The 22,384-nt window shown below is 39.8% G+C and overlaps 1 protein-coding gene across 2 annotated transcripts; it reads left to right on the top strand.

Moving 5' to 3' along the window:
• Window positions 1–1,926: 1,926 nt before the first annotated feature.
• Window positions 1,927–21,185, top strand: MLH1 (mutL homolog 1). 2 transcript variants are annotated; one of them, XM_038127426.1, is made up of 19 exons: window positions 1,927–2,103; window positions 3,382–3,472; window positions 3,597–3,695; window positions 4,803–4,876; window positions 5,977–6,049; window positions 6,315–6,406; window positions 7,733–7,775; window positions 8,822–8,910; window positions 11,198–11,310; window positions 11,875–11,968; window positions 12,492–12,645; window positions 13,363–13,721; window positions 14,476–14,624; window positions 16,043–16,151; window positions 16,999–17,062; window positions 17,601–17,765; window positions 18,657–18,749; window positions 19,125–19,238; window positions 19,757–21,185. In XM_038127426.1, exons 1-19 carry the CDS (start codon window positions 1,997–1,999, stop codon window positions 19,922–19,924), a joined length of 2,250 nt encoding a protein of 749 aa, XP_037983354.1. In that variant the 5' UTR covers window positions 1,927–1,996; the 3' UTR covers window positions 19,925–21,185. The 2 variants fall into 2 exon arrangements, with proteins under 2 accessions (XP_037983354.1, XP_037983355.1); XM_038127427.1 differs by lacking the exons at window positions 1,927–2,103; window positions 3,382–3,472; window positions 3,597–3,695; ... (3 more) ...; window positions 7,733–7,775; window positions 11,875–11,968.
• The last annotated feature ends 1,199 nt before the right edge of the window (window positions 21,186–22,384 follow it).

Genomic DNA, 22,384 nt, shown 5'->3' with positions numbered 1-22,384 from the left:
GGTTACTGTGCTTAGGGAAATGCAGTGAAGAGCTGTTTTGCACCAGAACATGCTGGACTGCTACCATCCCAGTACCATCTCTTATTTGAGATGGAAAAATAAAGGAGGAGACAATAGTACAGATAATCTTACATGCCTTTTTATACTGGGAGCCTTAAGTTGTGAAGCATTGAATGGGCTTCCAGTGCAAGTGTACTGCACCATGCAAAGCTGTCTGCAGACAGGATTACTTCATTTTGGCTGTTCAAGCTGTTGTAGGATTTTCTTGCATGAAAGAAAATCCATTCATCATTTCTGCTGTCAAACAGAAAGGATGTTCACATGAGAACTCTGCTGCATTTGTAGATAAGGGAAATGCTTCACAGGTGGTGTAATTGCTGGTATGGAGGGGGAGCTGCCAGCAGCTTCCTCCTTTACAGTGGGCTGAGGTTCTTCTGTGGGGTGAAGGGTTTTGTGCAGCCCAACACAGGCCCAAAGCCATGCTGGGTGTGCAGCAGTTTAATTCATGTGTGTTTCGCTGACTGCTTTGTTTGCGGTCCTGCTGGTCAGCACCACTGAGACCAACAGGTTTCATTGCATTGTGGCTGTGGTCTCTTCCTGTGCTGCAAGGAAGGGAACAGCTTCCAGTCTCCCATACACTGGTCATGCTCCAAACATGAGTCCCAGAGCAATGCATGAGATTGTACAGAATCACAGAATCATTCAGGGATGAAAAGACCTTTGAGATTGTCTAGTTCAGCCTTTGACTGATCACCACCTTGTCAACATACCATGGCACCAAGTGCCACAAACAGTAGTTTCTTGAATACCACCAGGAATGTTGACTCCACCACCTCCCTGGGCAGTCCATTTCAATACTTAACCACTCTTTCTATTTGCACAGAAAGAGATCCTATTGGCAGAGAAAGCAAGAGCTCTGCTCAACAAATGTCTCCAAACCTCAAGAGACCCCAAAGCTTGGAAGCTGCTGCCAAGTTTTAGCTGTTGCACAAGTAAGGATCTGCTTTATACTTTTGAGTAATTACTAACTACAACATGTACTGCGATTGCAGAGACATATATCACAATGGATACAGGGACACCCTGGAAAGCATCCTCTGATCAGAGACATGTAACACAGTCAGTGCAGTCCTGCTGACATAGGCACAGAGATCAGCCTCGATGGATGCCACATGCAGTTCACAGAACCACATAGTGGGTTAGGTTGGAAGGGACTGCACCACCTCCCTGCTCAGGCACGGTCACCCTGGACCACATGGCACAGGATTGCATCCAGACAGTTCTTGAATATCTCCAGTGAGCGAGACTTCCACAACCTCTTCAGGCAATCTGTTCCAGTGCTTGGTCACACACAGTGAAGAAGTTCTTCCGCGTATTCAGGTGTGCATCACTTCCTGTGCATCAGCTTCTGCCCATTGCCTTTCTCATCCTATTGCTTGGCCCCACCAAGAGGGACCTGGCTCCATCTCCTTGGCACCCATCCTTTAGGTATTTATACATATTAATGAGGTCCAATCTCAGTCATTTCATCTCAAGGCTGAACAAGCTCTGCTTCTTCAGCCTGTCCTCATAAGAGAGATAGATGCTCCAGTCACCCAGTCAACCTTGTTGCCCTCTGTTGGACCTGCTTCAGGAGCTCCATGTGTCCCTTGTACCCGGGAGCCCAGATCTGGACACAGCACTCCCGATGTGGCCTCACCAGGGCTGAGTAGAGGAGCAGAGGTCTCCTCCCTCGGCCTGGGCAATGTACCCCAGGATATCACTGGGTTTCTAGGCCGCAAGGGCCCTGCTGGCTCAGGCACAGCCGGCTGTGTCCCGGGACGCCGGGCTCGGACACACCGGGGCCCCTTGCGGCTCCGGCCCGGCCCCCCCTCCCTCAGCGCCTCCGCAGCGCGGCCTCCCGCCGCCAGGGGGCGCGCCCCTCCCCGGCGGCGTGCGCGCGCCCCGCTTCCCGCGCGGCCGCGGCGCGAGCGCGGCTCCCTGCCCGGCGGCGCCCATGGCCGGCGTCATCCGGCGGCTGGATGAAGCCGTGGTGAACCGCATCGCCGCCGGCGAGGTCATCCAGAGGCCGGCCAACGCCATCAAGGAGATGATCGAGAACTGGTAACGCGGGGACCGCCCCTCCCGCAGCCCGGCCGCGCTGCCTGGGGCGGGGGGGCTCTGCCGGGGCTGACACCGCGTCCCTGCCCCGCATCCCTGCCCCGCGTCCCGGCCCCGCGTCCCGGCCCCGCGTCCCGGCCCCGGCGTGCAGCGAGGGCCGAGCGGGAGCCCGGGTGCCGAGGAGGGGCGGTGCCTGCGTGTGCTCGTACGGGAGGCAGCTCCGCTTGGAATGCCGCGTTTCTGTCTGCGTTTGTGTTCCGGCTTGTTTTGTTGTTGTTTGAGAAAGTTATGAGTTGTTTGCTTTCGGTGCTAGGTTAATGATTCGTAGAATCATTTAGGTTGGAAAAGACCTCCAAGATCGCCAAGTCCAACCATTAACCCACCACTCCAAATCTGCCGCTAAGCCATGTCCCTAAGCACCACATCTTCAGGTATTTTAAATACCTCCAGGGTCAGCGACTCAAACACTTCCTTGGGCAGCCTTTTTTATCCTTTCTGTGAAGATATGTATCCTAATATCCAGTCAAAACCTCTCCTGGCACAAGTCGAGGCCATGTCCTCTTTACCCATCACTTGTTCCTTTGGAGCAGAGGCCAACCCCCACCTTGGTACACCCTCCCTTTCAGGGAGGTGAGAGCAATAAGGTCACCCCTGAGCCTCCTTTTCTCCAGGCTAAACACCCCCAGCTCCCTCAGCTTCTTCTTATCAGCCTTGTACTCCAGACCCTTCCCCAGCTCCATCATCCTTCTCTGGACACACTCCAGCCCCTCAAAGTCTCTCTTGCAGAGAGGAGCCCAAAACTGAGCACTGGATTCGAGGTGTGGCCTCACCAGTGCTGAGTATAGGGGCACAATCGCTGCTGGCCACACTAATGTTGATACAGGCCAGGATGTCATTGGCCTTTTTGGCCACCTGGGCACACCCTGGCTCATGTTCAGACAGCTGTTAGAGCAGCACCCCCAGGTCCTTTTCCATATGGCAGCTTTCCAGACACTCTTCCCTCAGCCTGTAGCACTTCGTGAGGTTGTTGTCACCCCAGGGCAGGACCTGGCACTTCATCTTGTTTACCCTCATACCATTGGCCTCGGCTCATCAATCTGGCCTGTCCACATCCCTCTGCAGAGCCTTCCTACCCTCCAGCAGATCAGTGCTTCTGCCCAGCTTGGTGTCATCCGCAAACTGAATAAGGCTACACTCAATCCCCTCATCCAGGTCATGGATGAAGATATTAAACAGAACTCTGGGATTGAAATTGCTTTCTTGGTTTCTTGGTTTCTGCAGTTTGGATGCTAAATCTACGAGTATCCAGGTAGTAGTTAAAGAAGGTGGTCTGAAGTTCATCCAGGTTCAAGATAACGGCTGTGGTATCAGAGTAAGTAAACAAAGTTGGCAGGTGTATGCTGTTGATACTACCTTTTAAAAATTATTTCAATTTATAAGTGTTTCTGATCTTGAAAAATCTTGGAAAGTGACTGTTGCTTGTCCTTTTCACATAGAAAGAAGATCTCGACATTGTATGTGAGAGATTTACTACGAGTAAACTGCAAAAATTTGAAGACTTGGCTAGTATTGCTACATATGGTTTTAGGGGTGAGGTAAGTTCTTCATCAAGGTTTTGAAACCATTCCTTGTTGTTATTCTGTTGTAGTGGATTGTACATAGTATCACATTCCCAGTACTCTTTACAGAAGCTTCTGTTTTCTGAGAGAGTCTGCCATGTGAATATAGTTCAAAATACATTTCAGTGTCTTTCAAGATTAGGTGGATACCTATAGGGAGGTATATATTCTTTTTGCTTTCTGGAATAAGATTTTTTTTTCTTAATTGAAACAAAGCCTATCTTCTCAAATGCTGGTTCATGAACGTACAGATAAAAGACAGTGGAAGATTTGAGTGGGGGGTGAATCTTCGATGTCAGACATTTGTCTGAATTCCACATTTAAAATTAAATGTGCAAAATGTACAGTGCTCTTCCTTTGTGTTTGCTGTTAGACAAGGTTAGTATCTCTGACCCCTCAGATATACTGGTTATTCATACTCTCATAGACTGTAGCTAAACTCTGGAAGAACAGTCAAGGATGAATTTAGCTTTTCCCTCTGGATGAACAAGATATATGAGTGTCTGTCCTGTGCTCGGGTACATAGATGCTCACATGCTCCAGAGAGTAGACTGCTTGTGTCCTCTCCTCACACACTTTCAACATAATCATCTCCACAGCCAGTGGATTCTGATCCTGAGGCTGGTTTCATCTGTGTAGACCTGTCCTTTGAGCTTTCCAGAAAACCATTGTCACCTAACATTGTAATATTACTTACAGTCAAGAGAAGAACTTGGGCAGGAGTGAGAGAGTAGCAGCTAAAATCTTCCAGCTGCTTTCTAGTTAACACGAAAAAGAAAAAGGCACAACTGTAATAATTTTGCAATTTTCTTTTAGTTATGCTACATGGTTAACCACTTGCATCATCAGAGATAACAAAATATTAGGGAAGCCAGAACAATCTCCTGGATAAAATTACTGGAAGTTTAGTATTATAGGTACTAAAATTTGTTTAAGCTTTACTGACCTGCAATTTCCTTGTAAGGATTTTTATTTATTACTTGCTAGAGGTATATTGAAATTTAGTGATGTGTTTAAAGTGTGGGCATGCCTCAGCATTATCCAGAGCAAGGTTTACAAAGATTTTCCTTTCTCTTTTCCTAGGCCTTGGCTAGCATCAGTCATGTTGCCCATGTTACAGTAACAACTAAAACAGCTGATGCAAAGTGTGCATTCAGGTATGCTGCCTATTATCCAGGTGACTTCTGCTGCATGCAATAACAAACAGATGTATCAATTGCAGAGCTCCTGTTATGGAGGAGGGTATGGTAAGGGCAGGTATCAAAAAGACTTGGAATGTGAGAAAATGTATTTTTTCAAATTGTAAAGGTAAGCTTTAGCTTAATAATATGTTTTAAAATTGGTGGAGGTGGGATGGGGAGCCAGGAAATCTTGAAAGAACTTCTATTTCAGTAGCTAATGTAGGTTCAATATTTGGCTTTTTCTCCATTTCAGAGTAAAAAGTTGCATATAGATTATGGGCATCAATGTCTAGCAAATTTCACAAGTCTCAGCACAGGAACTTACAGCTTAGTTTGTTGTCATATCTTTATGATATGATAGGTGCTTTGTCCTATCCAAAAAGAGTTTTGGATATTCTTTTGAAAACCTAATCTAAATTATAAGCTTTTTCATTAATGTATTAACTACTTTTAAGAAAAGGGAGTGGAAAAAAGAGATGTTCCAAATCTTGGTTTTTCAAAAGATTGTGTGACTATGGTCTTTCTTGCATTAAACATAGAGGGTATGTTAGAGGGAAAGAAAAAGTCTATCCTTTGAATTTATGCATCTCTATAACTTTCTTAGCTGAAAGACCTACGTGGGTCACAAATCTCTTATGCTCAAAATCCTGTTAGTGTCAAAGGAAACAGATCTTAGACTAAAGTCAATTTCTTGTTAGCATAATTGAAGTGTAAAGTCTAGTGGGAGAATTGTTATTAGGCCGTGTCTAGCTATTAAAGAAAGAAGAAAATGCAGTAATCCTTCCTTTAGAGGAAAAGTCCCAGTAATACAATTTCAAAATGCATATGCCATGATCTGCCTCCTTTCCTCTGCTATTATTCCCTTTCCCCCAATTCCCCTCTGGCTCTTACAATCAATGAAGATAGTTTTACTCTAGCAGAAATGTGGAGGATGCTAATTCTCAGTGTCCCAAATTCTTTGCTGGGAGGAGTGTGACAATGACGGGATTTCTTTTGTTTTCATCCTTTGTTTTCATCTGTCCATGTCTGCTCTCCTGTAAATCTGGATGTCTGGCAACCTTTTATTTTCTTCCTAGAGCTACTTACAGTGATGGAAAAATCAAAGCCCCTCCGAAGCCCTGTGCTGGAAACCAAGGAACTCAGATCACGGTAGGTTTTTGTGCCCATTCTGTCTTGTTCCTTTTCTGTTCCACTTGCACCTGTTACATTGTAGGGTACATAACAGTATCATCTCTGAGGTTGCAGTTTGTTAGGTGAACCTAGGGAGTTAAGGACTAAACTGATAAACCAAAGTATTCTCAGTAAAGTTATATTTTTATTTTTTATTAAAAAAATTAACAAGGTGATTTAGATAAATTCTATAGTTAGAGCGAATTTTAAAAATTGGTTTTAATTGTGAACTTTTTCTCTGTAGGTTGAAGATCTTTTTTATAATGTAAATACAAGAAGGAAGGCTTTAAAGAATCCAAATGAAGAATATGCAAAAATACTAGAAGTTGTTAGCAGGTAAACTAAAATAGGAGGCTCCCAATTTTATATATTGCCATGGGGAGTACTGGAGTTCTTCTAAGGGACTGGCAACTGTGTGTTTGATGTCATTTTGTTGTTGCTGGTGGTGATTTTGTTACAGTTTTTTTGAACTGTGTGGTAGTGTGCAGTGTCAGATAACAGCCCATCCAATTTGATGTGAAAAATCCAAATTTCTGGAAGTAGTGTATTCTGTCTATAGCCATTAATTATTTGTAAGAATTCCAGCAAAGAAATGGAGATGGACTTGAATGAGTGAACTTTAAATGTACCTGGGCTGAATAGAATTCATGTAAAAACTGCTCAGGAGCGTTGAGATTTGGCTGAATACGGAAAAGCTGAATGGCAACTTCACATCCCCAAAAAGGAGTAATATCATTGGATGTTCCCTTCCTGGGCCCCTTGGTTGCTCACTTGCCACTGCTGTAGTCTTCCAAAGTGTGCAGAGGTCTTGCAAACAGGATCTGCACAATTTAAGCAAAAGAACTGCTTTACGCTTTCATAAGACACAAAAGGTCGCCAAGAGAAGCAAGGCTGTATACCAAGGTTTAGCCTATTCCCTAAATGAACTATTCAAGAGTCTCTACTGGGTCAGGTGGACTTCAGCCAGGAGGTGGAATGTCAGATCCTGCTGCTCTGTTGAACAGGATGATGTGAACTCTTGCTGAGTTACAGCCCTCCAGCTCATTGGTTGTTCTTTTTCATTAGGATTTTTCTGTTACTTAATTTTGGGGGTTTTTTCCCTCTTGAATTTTTGAGTCCACAGTCACAGCAGTCTAATCTTAGTCTGCATTTTCACATTTCTCGTCTTGCAAGCTTCTATGGTGTGTTTTTTCTCACAGTGCAGTAATTTCCCTAGAATTTTGAGCCAAGATTACATAGCTGTAGTGTATCAGATCTCAGCCGTGGCATCACAGATAGGTGAACTGTCTGGGTAGGGGAAGTTAGAAGGGTGGGCCAGCCATTATTCAGATGCTTTTCCATAGTAGTTGAGGCTTGATTCTGTTATACTGAGGATGTTTTGATGGGTTTTTTAGTTAAACCTGTACAGTGAAACTGAAAAAACAGGTCTGTAGAAGCTGATCCTTGAATTTCCTATGGTTACAGTTGAGTTCTAAATAGGATACTTTTTAATTTTTTTTTTAAGCTGTTTAGTCTGCAAAAGCTCAGCTTGGCTCAAATTGCATTACTGTCTAACAGGAAGTGAAATTGCTTGCCCCCATTACTAGCTGCTTTTCACCAATCAAGGAAAACAATTACTTTTTCTTCCACATACTGCAGACTTAACATTTATCTGTTTTTCAGGTATGCCATCCATAACTCGGGCATCAGCTTTTCAGTTAAAAAGGTGTGTAGATAAAGTTTTTGTAACTTCAGTGTGTGTCTGTACGTGCCTGTATATATATACATAATGTGTATATCTGAAAATGCCAGAAAATTTGCACTATGTCTTTTGCAACAGGATCAGCACAGAGAGCCTTCCCTTATACTGAAATGTTGAAGGGTATGTTGGTGCAGTTTGGATAGAAAGTACATCAGTTAGAAGTAAACAAGACAAAAATATATTTGTCAGGAGTTTAGAGGATTCTGTGTGGTCAGTTGTAGTTATGATATTTTATGAAAATCCTTTTATTAGGATTTTCTTCTTCTGAGAAGCTGAGAGGCTTCAAGAATAAAATGTAAATAATGATTATCTGTTAGTGTGGAATGTAATAAATACATTGTTAATTAGTCCATGTTAGGTGTTTTTACTTAATAACCAATTAAGGATACAGCTAAATCAGACTCTCTGGGAGTCACAAGACTTTGTTATTCATTCCTTTCTACTCCTGTCTCGCCTTCTGCTGATTCCTTTCTCTCTGTTCTTTTAATATAGTTCTAGTTTAGCATTTTTAATATAATATATATCATAATATAATAAACCAACCTTCTGAAACATGGAGTCAAAATTCTGCATCTCTCATCCTTGTCCTGGCTGCCCTGAAAGCCAGTCAGTGGTGTATTTGGTTTAGCTTTATGTGTTGTTTCAGCTTCTCTGGAGAGCCTGCTTAAGTGCTGTGTGGAAGAGGCTGGGGTAGATTATCTTTGTTTTGTGCCATTCTTGATAATTGTTTACTGAACTGAGTTCAGTAAATAAAGTGTTCCTCACTTTCCAGGGTGGAGTTACTAGCCTCAGTGGGTCTGATGTGCTCTAGCTGATCTTGTAAACATGTGCCATTTGCCATCCATTGCTTTTTTGAACATAAATAAGTAAATTATACAGGACAATATAATGATGTTAGATGTTATGTCGTTCCCTGTGTTTTTTTAGAAATGTTATTGTTTAATTTAAAGTATTTCTAAAACTTCCTCCAGAAAGGTGACTTGATTGATACTCATTTCTGTTCTCTTTAGCAAGGTGACACTGTGTCAGATGTTAGAACCTTATCCAGTGCCTCAACAGTGGACAACATCAGGGCCATCTTTGGAAATGCTGTTAGCAGGTACAGTGATGTCAAGTTTCCTTTTGATATGAAGCTTTCCTGTGAATCACCCTCCCTTTTCTCTTTGAAGACCATGGGCTATGATAACTTTTCTTTCTTCCTTCATGGGTAATTTCAGAGAAGAGGGAGTGCTGCAATTAGAGAGCTTTTCCTTCTTTTCAGGATGTATGACTTTTTTTTTGTGTACCAAAGGGAATTCAAAAGTTACAAAGTTTCCTTTAATGCATTCCTTTTATGCACTGAAAAGAAACCATCTGCTTGTAACTTTCTGTGTGCTCATGTAAAAACAGCAAGCTGAACCTGTGTTCTCTACAAGTTCCTGACCTCTTCCTTTACCATGAAACCTTACCTCTTCTTCCCGTCTGCTACCTGATAATTTTTGAAGCTACTCATATTGTTTTTTTCTGAAATATTATGGTTTCTTATTTTGACAAAAGCTGCATTAGTTGAAGCTGTGTAAATCAGGTAGGAAAATTAAAAAACCAAAATATCATCTTTTGAAGATGTATCTGCCATTTTAGGGAAAATTCTCTTTATGAGACTTTCAGCTGTAAAGAATCCATTGTATGTATTTGTCCCATGAATAGCTGGGTGTCACTTTGATTCTGTTCTGTTACTGACTGAAGTCAAGCTTCACATTTAATGATGTAACTTCTAATTCATGAAAATACTTTAGGAAGCACAGCAAAATAGAGAGGCTGTGAAGTTACGAGGTTTGCAGTATTACATGTATTTCTTTGCTGTGCATTTGTTTATTTCTACTCGTAGCTCCTTTGGCAAGTTTTTCCTTTGTATGGTTCAGGATAAATTGTTGATTTCAAAGTAAATGTTTTGATAATTTCTTTTTAAACAATAATTTACCCAGTTCAATATGGTGTTAAAAACTGAACACAAATAAAAATGGCACTTGGTATATATCTTGAAGTTGAATTGGAAATAAGTAGCCCTTAAGTCTGTTCTGTGTTAACTTTAGAAGTTGGCATAACACCCTCCTAGAGAGCTGTGCTCACAAAGTACTGAAGTGGATTTTCCTTGACTAATGAACTATGAAAGTTATTAAAACTGTTATGAAGATAGTTAACATTAGGATCTATGTGCATGAGCAAGAGAGAAGTTTTTAAATTTTAATGACTTCTTAACAGTCCACCAAGACATATTAGACTGATAATAGTGGACAAACTAGTCAAAAAAAAAAAAGTGTTTGTTCTTCCTTGGCTGCAGACAGTTTTGAAGTGTTCTTGTCAATCACTGTCAATGACTTAAACAATGAAATGCATATTAGAATTATCAATGGATTATCAATGTATTATAATGCTTTGGATACTGTGATATGTTACAGTATTAAAAAGATAATGGAGGTAGTTTTACAGATTCCAACTACCCAACATTGCCAGTTTACACTTAAAAAGAGGAAATTATGCAGTTTAGATTAAATAATTACTGTGTCCCAGCAGTCAGTGTTTGAACTCTCAAATAATTCTGTTTTCATTAACTGTGATAGAAGATGTATCAGTATATGAAGTAGTGAGACTTGAGTAATAGGCCCTAAGCCAAAGCTGACCTTTAGATGAACCTTCCAGCCATATGTTATATGATATTTGTATCTGCTCATTAGCAAAATACACATGATCATTAGCAAAATATGTAGTGTGATAAGAACATATTTATCTTTCCATATTTAGAGGATGGACAAGGCCATGAAATCAGACATCTGACCTTGTTTGGAGATATATGGTCAAAGCCAACTCCCTTGGTTCTTCCTTGAGCCCCAGCCAGGCTTTGGGTGGAACCCAAGAGACCCAAGAGGAGAATGAAACCAGATGGTTCTGCATTAGAATTATGTGTGCTTTTTTAGTCAACAATATAAAAGCTGGACCCTTTCCCAGCAAAGGTGGAGTCTTCACCTATGTGTGGTGAAGACACACTCTGTAGGATTTCCCAGTTACCAGGAGGGGTTCTCCAGTCCTTTGCTGTGACCAGGGTTCCTCAGCTGATGTGTGTATCTGGATGATGGTAAAGTGTTGGGACAACTGGTGATGTATCTTCATAATCACTGTAGGCAATCTTCTGTAGTAATGATTAGGTGCATTACTTATATTATGCTTTTGTAATTCTTTGCTGTTTTGAGCTGTAGTTAATTATACTCATCCCTTAAAGTTGGTGCCTGTGTCTTCTGTGCTGACCCTGCCAACTGGCAAAACAGAATGTCATTGCTTGTGAGCACTGTTCAAAATTTACATCAACAGAAGAATTAATTTTTTGTTCGTGTTTCTGTCAAACTTAATAGGGAACTCATAGAAGTGGGCTGTGAAGATGCAAATCTGGCCTTTAAAATGAAAGGTTACATCACGAATGCAAACTACTCTGTGAAGAAATGTATATTTTTACTCTTCATAAACCGTAAGTTTAAAAAAAAAGGCAGCATTTTGTACAGTCATATGTTGCTTGCATAATAGAAGAACAAAACTTTCTGAAGACCTACAAAGTGCATAATCATTCTTAAAAAAATTTTTAAGAATAAATACTACAGTTAATTGTAAATCGTAAAGTGTGTTTTGATTTGTAATGTGCATCACACTTGGCACTGTATTTAGTGGAAAACAGCTGAGACTGGACCTAAAGAAACTTTGGTGTATTGGGGTTATGGCTGTGTCCTGCCAGCCTACACAGATTGTTCTCTCTTCTGTAGCAACACTGGCATGGGTTGACTGTATGAAGTAATGAAAGGTAGCCTGGTTATTTCAGTATTTGTGGGAAAAAATACCTCTAAAAGTGTAAAACATGCTGAGAAAAATACTGTCTATTCCCAGTTTTATATGAAGAATAAATAAGTCTTGGGGGAAAATGGGTATAACAGATTCTCTTTGAAGACACAAAGCGTGAAGATGTTTGTCTGAAGGAGGAGCTGGGCACTGTGCAGTGTGTGGTAGCTCTCTGGAAACAGCGCTGTGTTCTGTGTTTCAGATCGGTTGGTAGAGTCAGCCGCTATGCGCAAAGCCATAGAAACTGTGTATGCTGCTTATTTGCCAAAAAGCACACACCCATTCCTATACTTAAGGTAAAGTAGTAGGAAGAAGTAGCCTTTTAATACTGTCTTGTGGGATAGAACTAGGGTGAGTAGGTTTAGAAGGACATTTCTGTTCCTCGTGATAGTGTTAAGCATTGCACTGAGGTAATTAATCGCCAGGCAGGAGATAATTAAATAACATTAAGGAAATCTGAAGAAGACAGGCCTTTTTTTTAGAAGTAGTGAGTATCTGTAATTTCAGCTGAAGTCCTTTCGTATTAATTCATGAGACACTGCAAGTAAAAGATATTTTTAAAAGTGGGTTTTTGTAGTTGTACAATGGAGAGGTTGGTTTAAGCTTACCCATGTAAGCTCATTGATTGTGAGTGTTTTTGGATTTTGTTTTAATTCTCTAAACAAGTCTGACTGTAATATAACTTCACCAGGTTCTTTGACTTCTTTGTATGGAAAAACATCCCCAAGCCTGACAAATTTTGTCAAATTTGAACCAATTTTTGATTTCTCTGCCATCCATGGGATATTTTGGATTAACCTTTTATTAAATGTTTTCCAGCCTGGAAATAGCCCCGCAGAATGTAGATGTGAACGTGCATCCTACAAAACATGAGGTCCATTTTCTTCATGAAGACAGTATTCTGGAGCGTGTGCAACAACATGTAGAAAGCAAGTTATTGGGCTCTAATTCCTCGAGGATGTACTTCACTCAGGTGAGAACATCTGTGGAGTGATGGCAGTTCTGTATTATTTTAATGATCAGGGGTAATTTACTTTGTTCAATAGTAAAATCTGTGCAGATATGGCACTTATCAGTGTTGTACTGGTACCTTTAGATCTTTGCTCTGTTGCAAGTTACTTTAATATACCAATGTTAACAGTAGGGCAAAAGAGAAAAAAAAAGTATGAAAACATTTGAAGTGCATTTCTGTCAAGTACCTGATTAGTTGTCTTAATTTTATGTTAGCCTTCACATGTGGTAAATTGTTTTTTTTTATTCTGTCCTGGTTTATGTGAAGAAGATGTGATTGAGGAAACTGTTCTGTGTATTTGATAACATTTGGGATTTAATCTTAGCAAAAAAAAAGTCAGGGAGATACTCTACTCTCTCTTTATGTAAAGCATAGCATAAGAATTGTTACAATTTTTATACAAAGTAATTTCCCTGTGATTTTTTTTACCTTAAAGATTTTTTCTTTTGAGACAAAGGAGTGGTAACTATTGATTTTAACTGCCAAGATGACAACATTCACTCTACGTGGATAGCAAGTGCAAACCTGGTGGTCTTTTAAGCAGTTGACACTGTGTTGCTGGGGGTTTCAAATTTGCCTCTGAGCAGTAAGATACTGTGAGAACTGTGACTAATCTTTCTGATTCTTCTTTTCTTTTTGTTTAATCTCTTCTCTTTGCTTCCTCGTGTCTGAATGAAGACATTGCTTCCAGGGGCTGACTGCTCTTCCAATGAGGTTGTAAAATCAGCAGCAAACTCTTCAGTGGTTACCAAGGGAAGCAGTGATAAAGTTTATGCGCATCAGATGGTCCGCACTGATTCCCGAGAGCAGAAATTGGATGCTTTTCTTCAGCCAGTGAACAACCCCCTGAGTGCAGGCACCACTGAAGGGACAACAGAGGTTAATGCAGGACCTCCAGAGGGTGCAGACAGGCCCCAGGATGCTGAAATGGAAGAAGTCAGTGACCTGGTTGAAATGGTTGATGTTCAGGAGGGTACAGTGAAGCCTGGGGGGCCGAGTGAAAGTGGACAGTTGTCTCCTGAGACTGTGCCTTCTCGGTAAGTCCCACCTTTCCTGAACTGGTGCAAGGCTACCTATTTATTTCATGGCATAGCCCTGAAACTATAGATTTTTCTGATCTCTTTGGGCTTCTGCTTTTCCAGAAGGGAAAAATTATCAAGAATAACTTTTCATGATGTTTTATTGAGAAATTAAACCTAATCTGTGAACTGTAAATTACGTAACGTGTGATAAATTTTGTGACTGGAATAGCTTTTCTATGCATACTGAAAGGCAGGAAGCAGTGTAAATAATGGCATTAGTTTAGGGAGATCATACTGGTCTGTCTCTTTCTGGAAGCCTCCCTTTTGTGAGGGATAGAAACTATATCACTGAATTTGACAGGCATTACCCCAGTAAAGGCTAAAGTGCTATAAATTTTTTACAGCTCCTGCAGGAGCTGTTACAATAGGCCAAAGTGTTCTGAGAGAATCTGATTCCCTCTTACCAGTATTACAGAAAAATGGGTATGGAAAAGAAAATTTTTGATGTGTCCTTTAAAGCCAAATTTGCTTGGTGCTTAAGCAACAGTTGCCTAATGTGATTGGTATTAGTGTCACAAATTCTCTTAAAATTCTGAACTACCCTTTCCTAACAAATTATTCCTCAGAAGCAAAATAAAACTCTTTCTGGGAAACTGTCTGCATTTCCTGTGTTAACATACAGCATGTGAATTGAGCATCTCATCTGTGGCTGTGTTTGGCCTAAGTGATAGGAGAATTTAACATAACTTCTTTGGTTTTGGTATTGTAGGAAGAGACCACGGGAAGACATGGACGTAGAATTGGAAAAAGATGATACCAGAAAGGACATGACTGCTGCCTGCACCCCTAGAAGAAGAATTATCAACTTGACCAGCGTGTTGACTCTCCAGGAGGAAATTAGTAACCAGGCACATGCAAGTAAGCATGACTTGTTTCTCGAAATTACTGTTATTCTACCACTAAATATGACTGAAGTGGAAAAAAGTATTTAAAAAGAGGCCCAGTGAGCTAACTGTGCTGCTAAGCAAGTTTTTAACAAAAGCTTTTGCTTTTCATTTTTATTTGTATCTGTCCCACTTATATGAAAAGGTGAGACTTATGAAATACTCTCTTTTTTGTTAAGAGTTGTTTTAGACAATGGTAAAAGGTTTGTAAATCTTTCTAGGGTGTTTCTCTCTTAACTCAGTTGCCTCTGAAGGCAACTTACACTGACTCATACCCTTATTATTCATATGTCTAAATGTTAGGAATCTCACATCCTGGGGGTTTTGTTGGATTTATTTTGATTTTTCTGGTTGTGAGAAATGGGGATGCTCCACACAGACATCTGTAATAAGTAACTTTTCATAAATTGATAAGAATATTAAAGTTTAGAAAGCATGAACTTTTACTTGTTCTTCAGTAAACATTATGCAGAAGACGTAATTCTGACCCAGTAATTCCATATCTGACTGTTACTGTTTAAATACTGAAATCAAAGATTTGTCCTGGAACCTTAGAACACCCAAAAATGTCTCAACATTCACGATCAAACTTGTGAAGCTGAATGAGGTTGTGTCTCATCTTCACATCTGTAAGAAATACCTAAAAGAGACTTTGGAAAGAGAGAAATCTTATCTCAGTCTGTTACATTCCTTTAGAAAACATAGCAGTGGAATTAGTTAAATTAGCTGTAGTGCCTTGTACATGCTCTGACTGCAGTGCCAAACATCTGTAATAAAGCTTCTCCCAAGGATGGCAACTAGTGAATTTTTTTTTGTGGAATGTCTAAAATGAACTCTTTTATGAAATCTGACTTCTTATACCTTTCCCAGTCTTCTCACTCATACATATATTTTTTTAAAAGTTATTTTATAAGAGAAATAAAAAGAAATTATGAAAAAAAATATTATGGACCTATTCTATCACACCTCTAGAATTTAGTTTGATAATACCTAGATTGTGTTGCAAAGCTGGTTTGCACCTGCAGTTTTTGAAGTATGTATGTGCTCCTCACCAATCTCCTGTGGCTGGAAATTAATTTTGGAAGGCTATTCAAGCACAGGAACTTTAATTTTATTTTTTTAATTTGCATTTGTAGCTTAAATGTTAAAAAACTCTCTTCTCCCTCACACTTTAATAGTATGACTATGCATAAAAATTATTAATATTTCAAAACTTGTGAATAATTGGTCATAGAAGGATATAAGAAGAAGCAGGGGTGTAAGAGTGACTGAACAGTAATCTGAGATTTTTATGCTAAAAAGACACAAACCACTCAACTAAATAAATGAGGGCAGGGTTGCAACTATGAAATTACATTATTTTGTTTCTTCCTCACCTCTCTGTTGTTTCAGAACTTCAGGAGATGCTACATGAGCACTCATTTGTTGGTTGTGTCAGTCCTCAGTGGGCTCTGGCCCAGTACCAGACAAAACTGTACCTTCTCAATACAACAAAACTCAGGTAAAGGAGTTGTTAGACATGTGGGCAGCTGAAATAAGTACCAATTGTGAAGCTAATTAGAAGAAGGAAGGAAATGATAGGGAAAATAACGTTATTCTTTTGTTGCCTGTTTGAAAAGTCATGAGGCTAAAGATTAAGCAGTCCATTCAGAACAGTGGAAACAAGTTTGGCACACTTGGGAAAAGTTGCAGGGAATCAGTGTCATTAATATGCCAACTACTGTATCGTGTGCTCACGGACAGTGGGAAGGCGAAGACTTTCTTGCTTCATGATGATCTAAATGATCTATGATCATCATCATGATTCACTGCAGGATCATCTACAGCACGTTGTATAAAGCAGAGGCTTCAGAAAAGTCCTGGAAAACATTGTATCCAGTTGGGTTAAGAGTATCTGCAGGACATGATTGTAACACGAAATTTATACTTCTGCCTGTGCAGCCTTACAGGCCCAGCTACATGAATTTTTGTAACAAGTCAGAGAATAGACTTAGATAGACATGCTATTAATTTTCTATTAAGTTCCTTTGCATTTCTTACAGTGCAGTAAAAAAGCTGAAATATAAATCATCAGGGAATAAATTGATAGCAGTTGTATACTTGAGTATGTAACCTTTCTGCACCAGTGTGGCTGATGATGTCAGAAACCAAGGAATAAATTTAATTGTAAATGTCTAGATAATGCAGGTGAACCCCTAAACTCTTCAGTTAAAGTAAGATCTTTATTAATAGGACTAGATATGGATATCTGATGTTTCCAGGATGATCCTTACTTTCCCCTCATAATTATGGTAATGTGGAGATATGGCGATCCTGTCCATATAATTAATTTTTGTCCTCCAATTTAGCCAAGAACTCTTCTACCAGATACTTATTTATGACTTTGCAAACTTTGGAGTCTTAAGGTTGTCTGTAAGTATAATTTTACATTATATCCTATCGAAAATTTTTTAAAATGTGTTTACAATATGTCTGTCCTTTCAGACAAATGCATAGTTTTGGTTGCACAGTAAGCTTGGCTTTTGTCCACTACAGGATTGTTGTTTTGTTTCTCAGTAAGAACAGAACGTAGAAAACTTAGTAATTCTGTTGCTACTACTGTTTAAATTGTCATCCTGCCTGCTTGTTATTAGTGTCAGTTATTCACCAAGTTTTGCTGTTGCTCATTACATTGGGACAAATAATTAATTTGAATATACAATCAGCAGAAATACAGTGTTGATTGCCAGTGTTTGTCCTGTAAAATATCACAGTGCTTGGTGGGATTATGGACTGCAGAGAAAGAAGAAAGAAATTCATATCTTTTTAGCCTGGTTATGATAAACAGAACTGCTAGTTCTGCAGGCCAGAAATAGTGTATTACAATTAATTAGTATGTGAAGGAAGGAGTTATAGCTTTCTAATAGAGTGTGCTGATCATTAACCAAAGTTTTGCCTTCATCATTTTTAGGAGCCAGCTCCTTTATATGAGCTTTCGATGCTTGCTTTAGAGGATCCCGAAAGTGGCTGGACAGAAGAAGATGGCCCAAAAGAAGGGCTTGCTGAGTACATTGTGGAGTTTTTGAAAAAGAAGACTGAAATGCTGAAAGATTATTTCTCTCTTGAAATTGATGAGGTGACTGCAGCTATTACTTCTGATAGCAAATGAATGGTGGACTTGGCAGTGTTAGGTTTATGGTTGGATTAGATCTTAAAGGTCTTTTCCAACCTAAATGGTTCCATAATTTTACATTTTGATGACAGATGACTGCAGTAGTTTGCTTGCAGTGCTTACCATCACTCAGAACTAGTTCCAGTTAGATTTTAGGTGGCATAACACTTTCATTTAAAATACTCAGGATTTATGCTGCCTTTAAAGAAGGGTGGTACACAAAGTTTCTATTTAATTAGTTACCAAGTCACAGAATGGGTTGGGTTGGCAGGGACCACAGTGAGTCCTTGCTCAGGCAGGGTCAGCCTGTAGCACATGGCATGGGATTGTGTCCAGATGGTTCTTGAGTATCTCCACTGAGAAAGGCTCCACAGCCTCTGTGGGCAATCCATGATTCAGTCTTTGCTTCTATAACTAGAATGCACATCTCTTAACCAACAAGTTGTGCATCTCAAGTCAGACAAGGCTGCAGCACCACTGTGCTCTCAATGTGTCTTTTTTTGTGTGGCTTAAGGCATCCCTTTCTTGATACAAAAGTGAACCGCTTCATCAAGCCCAGGCACTTCATTTGGATATTTGCCTGGGAAGTGGTACCTGTGTAACCTGGAGCTAGAGGAGAAGGCTGAATTCAGCCACTCCTGAGCTGAGTGGTTTAATTCATGCCTTGTGAAATTAAACACCACCAATAATTCTCTTCATGCAGCGTCTGCCTGGCTGACAGGGCTTTAAAAACTTGTAAGGCTCACTGAGTTCATTAAGAATCAGTCTTAAAGTACATAAGAGTTTTGGTGCATTTACTGCAAAAAAGAACTTCTTTTGTTTTTTTTTAACTGAACCAGCAGTATTGCCTTGCAGGAAGGAAATCTTACTGGGTTACCACTTCTGATAGACAACTATGTCCCACCATTGGAAGGACTGCCCATGTTTATCCTGCGCTTGGCCACAGAGGTATATTCTCTCAAAGATTTTGTTAATGCACAATTACTTTTTTTACTTTATGCAATTCCAGCCTGCCTTTTCAGGATCTGGTGCAGTTTAAATGTACTGTTACATGTTCCAGATGCTGTTCTGATTAGGTACTGATTAGCTATACTTTGTCTTTGTATTCATAACTTCTGACTGACTGAGCCTCTATTTTGATTTAAAAGCCTGCATTCCTACCCTCTTTTTTCATTCTATACCATTACCTTACCAGGGCAGAAATGGCCAACACATTAATATAAATTTTTCATATTAAGAATCTCTGTATTATATAATTTTCTATATTAAGTCTCTGACTGCTACCCAGATTCTAAAAAATTACTTTTTTTTTTATTGTAACAGGTAAACTGGGATGAAGAAAAGGAGTGTTTTGAAAGCCTGAGTAAAGAACTATCCATGTTCTACTCCATCAGAAAGCAGTATATAATAGAGGAATCCAACCCAACAAACTCTCAGGTACTAGAATACTGTAACTAGTTCTGTGAAGAGATAACTAACAACATACAGAAAACTTCTGCTCTTTCAGATGTAGATTTCTAATCCCAGCTCTTTCAGTGTACTAAATCAAGTAGCAGTGCAGCAAGATTCTGAAAGAATGTGACTTAAATTTTCTGAAATATTATAGATATTGAGGGAACCGTTTAACTTTGGGCATTGCTGTGTACTTAATATTATTACAATCCTCCTTGGCCTCTGAGTTGGGAATGTATTTTTTATGCTGTATTTCTATAGAAGAATAAGGATGCTTATAAATTGCAAGTGTGACCTGATTGTGTCTAAATATCTGCCTAATCGATCAGTTAAGCTCACCCATTCTGCAAGTGACTTTACAGAGCTTAGAACTGACTGTATAGAATGAACTTTTCTAATACCAGCAGAATTTTACAATTGCTGTAGCTGTACATAGTAAAGGCATGCTCTCCTCTACTTAAACAGAACCTCAGTTTGTTTGTCCTTGTTTTCCTGTATTTCAGAATGAAGAATCTGAATCTGGTTCAACAACATGGAAATGGACTGTGGAACATGTGCTTTACAAAGCTTTTAGGACTCATCTTTTGCCTCCTAAACACTTTGCAGAAGATGGCAACATTTTGCAGCTTGCTAACCTGCCCGACCTGTATAAAGTTTTTGAAAGATGTTGAGCAAGTAGTTATTAAAGACTGTTTTTATAGATAGACACCATTCATGTTACCTTTTGTTTTACTTAGTAGAAGCTAAAGCTGGAATCTTGATAAAGAAAGAGGGGATTTAGTACCCTACTAAACTGCTAACATGTCAGTAAATCAGCTATTTTCCTTCTGTTGATCAAAGTATAAAAAAAAATAATTTTTGCTGTGTCTAACCCCAATGAAAATCCCTAAAATAAAATCTCCATTTAAACTCTGAGTTTCCCTATTAACCAATATGCTAACAGAATACACTTCTGCTGAAGAAAATATACTGGGTTAAGTGATTGCAGAAGAAGATGGAGCTTAATTTAGTTGAAATGTGAATGCTTTGACTTCGTTTGCCTCTGGAAATCAAACTAGGTTACCTGCATTCCTTTGTTTTAAGCATGAGCGTTGTCTGACAGTACCTGCAATATGAGTGTACATGCAAAGCACTTAAAATCATCTGTTAATGCAGGAGTTAGTCTTGCAACATTCCAAGGGCCTTGCAGAAATAAGGCAAATCCCTTCCCTTTTAATCAAGGAGTCAGAGAATAGAAACGGGAATGTTCTGGCAGATAGTAAATAACCATGCACACGTAATATTCATTGTCTCCAATTTAATGAGTAGGGCTTGGGAGATCTGCTACTTTCAAGGCTGTGTCCCAACAGGGAAAACATTTTTCTAAGTCCAAGAGGCATCTAGCATCCAAACCAAAAAGGAAAGCAAGCTTCATTTTTGCACTCTGAAGATTTCTGTTCCATTTGAAAGCAGCTGGTACAAGCAGAAGCATTAATCCTCTTGGATTGCTGAGGTCCCAAACCCTGCCTTACACTGAGAAATACTCATGAAGGGCAGCACTTTGATGAGTGCAAAAAAAAGTCCTCTCAGATGGGCATCTGCTGGCCTCAAGTGAAATATTACACAGGGGCTGTGTAACTTCATTTATTTCATGGCTGCCAAGTGCAGATGGTGAATTTCTTACCTGTGATGTGCCAGCTTCACAAGAGTGGGAGCTCTCAATAGTGGAAAACCACATAGTTCCAAAATGCATTTGCTTCCTTCTGCTCCCCCTCTTTGATGACAGTCCTGGGAATGGGATAACTACTGGAGAATCATGTCTTCCTGAGCCAGCCAGCCCAGCAAATGAAATCTGCAGTGGGCAACTGGCTTCAGCTGGCCTTAGCCCACATATTACTCCTGGCAATGAGAGGGCATGGAAATTGTGGAGAATATAGGAACTGCTAATGGAAATTTTATTTGTATTGTGATTCCTTTGTATCTTGCCCTTGCTAGTGTCCTTGGCTTGTGATTTTAGCATACTGCTGTATCACTCTTCACATGTAATGCCCAATATATCAAGTAAATTTGATATTGAATATGAGAAGCTCCCTCTGTGGAACATCCAAAAGAACCTGGACTCTGACATTTACATGTGAGAAATGTCTCTAAATCACCACAGGCTTACCTTATATGTTAAGTGGGGCAGCAGTCTAGTGGGCACTCTCATGCCATGTAACAAATGCCAGCTCATCACATGGCTGTGTGCGTTCCTGAACCCTCACAAAACTAACAACCCCCAAAATCATAAGTATATCCTGAGTTATGCTTTTTTTTTCTGGTTTTGGTGGTTTTTCTCCTTTTGGTATTTTATGGAAACCTGACTCCATAGTGCCAAGTTTCTTTCACAAAATGAAAAATACTCATGATGTAGCTCAAATAGTTTTGGTTTTTTTTTTCTTCTTCTAGTAATCTAAATATATTTTCAGAGCTTTAAGCAATCTGATACAGCTTAACTGACTGCCTTTGCATAAAAAATGCAGGAAATCTTTCTTGCAAAGCATATTTTGAAGTTAAGATTGCAATAAGCCATCAATCAAAACATTCTTGTCACAGATACATGAAAAACAGGTAATGGTATTACTTTGGTTAACGGATTGCTTGGGTTATTTTCCCTTTCAAATCCTTGATTCAAACCTGCTTCTTGAAACAAAACTTCTTAAATCTCATTTTCAAACCCAACAAAAAGAAAACCCAGCACATTGCAAAGAGCACAAAGCCACATCACTGTCAAAGTCACGCCAAGCAATTCAGTCCATTACCATGGGCCTTCACATGAACAATCGCCTCATCTGTATTAGAATCAAAAGCAAACAGCTTTTTTAAGGAAAGTCTGGTGGAACGTTCGGGAGATGTAGCTGGAGCTACCCAAGGAGAGCAGAAACATTTCCAGGGAGGGCAGGATTGAATAATAGTTTTTGTGTCAACTTTGCAGGATTTACAGGTAGGTCTGAGAGGAGTGGGCGAAATTATTCCAGATGGAGTGTTTTAACTCCTTTCTACACTATAAAATGCATTTTAGATTTACAGGAGATGCAGCTTCTCATGGCAGCAACCAGAATTGTTTGGGGATGCACCAAAGGGAGTAACTTCCTTGGCAAACGACCCATGTA

Source organism: Motacilla alba, chromosome 2, assembly GCF_015832195.1.
Source record: "Motacilla alba alba isolate MOTALB_02 chromosome 2, Motacilla_alba_V1.0_pri, whole genome shotgun sequence".
In the NCBI taxonomy this organism is placed as follows: Eukaryota; Metazoa; Chordata; class Aves; order Passeriformes; family Motacillidae; genus Motacilla; species Motacilla alba.
The sequence above is the reverse complement of the archived record's forward strand: the minus strand, read 5'-3'. Positions and strand labels throughout refer to the sequence as shown.